We start from the raw sequence: 3,156 nt of genomic DNA, 5'->3' as shown, positions 1-3,156 counted from the left end.
TCCTCTGGCTTACTTGCGACCATCACATATAGAAGGAATCAATCAAATAGTCGGGTCCATGTAGGTTGGTTTCTGTTGCTGTCCGCATTTATTGTTGACCACTACAAAAGTTTCAGTGTTGAATTTGCTCCTGGTAAGCATTTGACGCAATCGCCGCTCTACCTGTCTGTCATTCGGGATTCTTCCACATGGCAATTTGATTGAACCTGGGTTTTCAAGAATGTCATCCTGTTTCTCTTTCTGTCGTGCTGAAGCCGCTGGGGCAGCGTGCATTTTTTAATATGGTTGTTGCTTTTTCAAGATTTCTTCCTAATCCCACGTCGGGACAAATTAGCCCGGTTTTCTATACAAACATTGTACCGGTGTTTGTTTACAGTTTGTTGGATAAAAGTTCCTGACGTTGTTATGTTTTGCTGTCCGGGTTGCTGGCTTGTCTTGTCCTTACCTTGTTTTCGACTGCTTGTAAACGGCAAACGCATTATGTGAAAGAGTTTGATTAACTCCATATTTCTGTAACGCTTCCTGCTGCCCTGCTATTTTCACGGGGAGAACTGGATGCATAAAACACCATGAAATATGCACAATACTACTAAACTCGACCACATCTCATTCAACCATCAAAAGGCTATCTCAGGAATTTGGCCGACCTCACAATTTTGAAACTGTGACTAACGAGCATGAACCAAATTTGTTGCTATTTGTTATAGGGATACGTTTAATGTCAGCTGAATGATATAAATGTAGCGCAAATGGGACTGTTTACCTTCCAACAAGCCAGATAAGTACTCTGATAGCCCAGTCTGGGAAATTCGATGTAATCTGTCGACAAAATTGAGACGGTGACTTTGTAACTACTAAGTGCCACTCTGCTCCTGGTCAAGGCGGCTTGTAGACCAAAAGATGAACTAGATGCCGGACTATTCCACTGCGCATACACTGAAACGACCCCCTTTAGACGGTAGTTCTCATTGGAGGCGGTCACAGCCCTCGGCTAGTGTCATCTTGAAATTAGGTGAACGAAGCTGAACGACAGGAGAGGGAAGGATCTGAAGTCGAAGTAAACGTCAGATGGTGTTCCGCGTCACCGTATTACTAAGAGCCAATTCAAATTAACCATACCGACAAAATATGAAGAATCCCTTGGGAGGAATGTCAACTCGCAAATGGGACTTGTTGTCATCACGTCATGTTCCGCGTCACCGTATTACTAAGAGCCAATTCAAATTAACCATACCGACAAAATATGAAGAATCCCTTGGGAGGAATGTCAACTCGCAAATGGGACTTGTTGTCATAGCGTTCAAAATGTTGTTGCTAAATTTAATCGTGTGCTATGAGGGCGGTTAATTGTATATTGATAGCACTCTCGAAGAACACCGAACACGAGGAGAAACCGAAGGTGCATATTTCGAGGTTTGGTAGACGATGGCGACCGCGGTTGATTCCCTTAACCATGTCGGGTGAATCGAAATACTGGTTTTTCATTTCCCAACGGATAGACTAATGAGCGCCCCAACCCGTCCAGAATCCACGTGGTATTAGACCGCAATACCAAGTGCAAGTAGCTCGTTCGGAAACTGGCAGACCAACGTAAATGCCGTTCTTAGACTTTTTATCCATCTTCCACTGATTGTTGATTGATTAATAGTGATTGATTGCTTGCTTGATAGATTTATTGATTAGTGATTAGAATCACGGTTTGTCGAATGCGCTGCGATGGTGCTAGCATGTTTGGGGTAAACCATGCTTTAGATTTCATCAAAATTAGATTGAGCCATTTAGAAATAGTGTGTTATCTGCGTGCCCGTTGACCTCGTCACAGACTCTACTATTACGGTTTGAATAAATCAGAGAATGTCTTGAAAATGAACAGGTAATTATCTTTCAAATATGACCCAGATATCAGAATCATCGATAAAAACAGTTATTCATATCCAGAATTCCCCAACACCTTTTCGCCCATCCCGGAGTCTGGACTTCTCCTATCGAAGACTGGACAACCTGCCGGCACCTGTGCCCTCGTGCTTCCTTCTTTCGAGTGCTGTGGCATCTAGGCGCTCAGATGATGTTACAGCTGAACATCCGTCTATCGGTATGGAATAGTGCACTTTCTACCTCACTGCTTCGACGATAGATACAACTTGTGTCTCGCATTTCCTGCTAGTGAGACGATTGTTCTACGTAGAATCCCGGCTTTTGGTGTCTTTGGTAATCCGCGAAGCTTTGTGATGTTCCCATCATCTATTTCAATTTTCTATCGACCTTGAATGACTGTCATATGTGTTGCATGTAGCTTTCTTATTGGCCGACCAGCTTTGATGTGGGATTCTGATTGATTAGTTGACAGGCGTTTTCACCATTCACATTTGAACCATTTTCCTCCATGTAATCTGTCCTGTAAATACGACTTCGTTAATGGAATCTACCATAGCTTTCTCGCTGAATTTATCAAATATTTAGACTGAATCGGACTTGTGCATAAATATGGTGTGTGTAGTTTCATTCGTTGCGGCCATTAGTACAGTGGCGATTCGTAATGGTCCAACGCGATTTGTGTTGATTTCGCGGACTGAGAATACTCAGCCGAACGAAGCCCTCTACTCCTCAAGGTAAGTCGAAGCCAATTGACGTCTGGATCCTCACATTATTAACGTTTATCAAATTCGATATTACAAGAACCCAATACAAATGGTTAGAGATAGAGTGCACGATCTGATTGCCCGGGGCAGGCCATGAATCAACGTGAATCAGCATGTTGATCAGTTGGTTTGGAGGATCTGCATTTGAGTTACGTATTAACGAAAGATGCCGAATGGATGTTTTTTGTGTACTATTTCATGACCTACGTCTTCTTCTGATTCAAGGAACCTAGCTGAGATCTATGACCCACTAACATGACTGTATGATTATTAGTCATTGGACGAACTCCACTGGAACGTATTCACTACCCGATAGCATCAGGACCCTTCCAATGTTACTTTTGTGCTATTGAAACATTTATTCTATTGACGACAGAATTTTGTGCAAGTGGACGAATCTTCTAGGTTATGAGAGAATCAAGCTCAGCAAATGCTCAGGGATGGAGGAAATTGAACGAAAAAATCGAGGAATTAGCAAAAACTCGCGTTAGATATGTAACATTGAGAAAGCTGTGGA

General features: G+C 42.6%; 1 protein-coding gene across 1 annotated transcript; it reads right to left on the bottom strand.

The window, feature by feature from the left end:
* Nucleotides 1-42: 42 nt before the first annotated feature.
* Nucleotides 43-273, bottom strand: T265_09771 (hypothetical protein; the record flags this gene model as incomplete). The annotated part of the gene is made up of 1 exon (XM_009175945.1): nucleotides 43-273. The coding sequence occupies one exon, from the start codon at nucleotides 271-273 to the stop codon at nucleotides 43-45; it is 231 nt and encodes a 76-aa protein (XP_009174209.1).
* Nucleotides 274-3,156: the final 2,883 nt, after the last annotated feature.

This window comes from Opisthorchis viverrini, assembly GCF_000715545.1.
Source record: "Opisthorchis viverrini unplaced genomic scaffold opera_v5_300, whole genome shotgun sequence".
Lineage (NCBI taxonomy): Eukaryota > Metazoa > Platyhelminthes > Trematoda > Opisthorchiida > Opisthorchiidae > Opisthorchis > Opisthorchis viverrini.
Note: the sequence above shows the minus strand (reverse complement) of the source record. Positions and strands in the feature narration are given on the sequence as shown.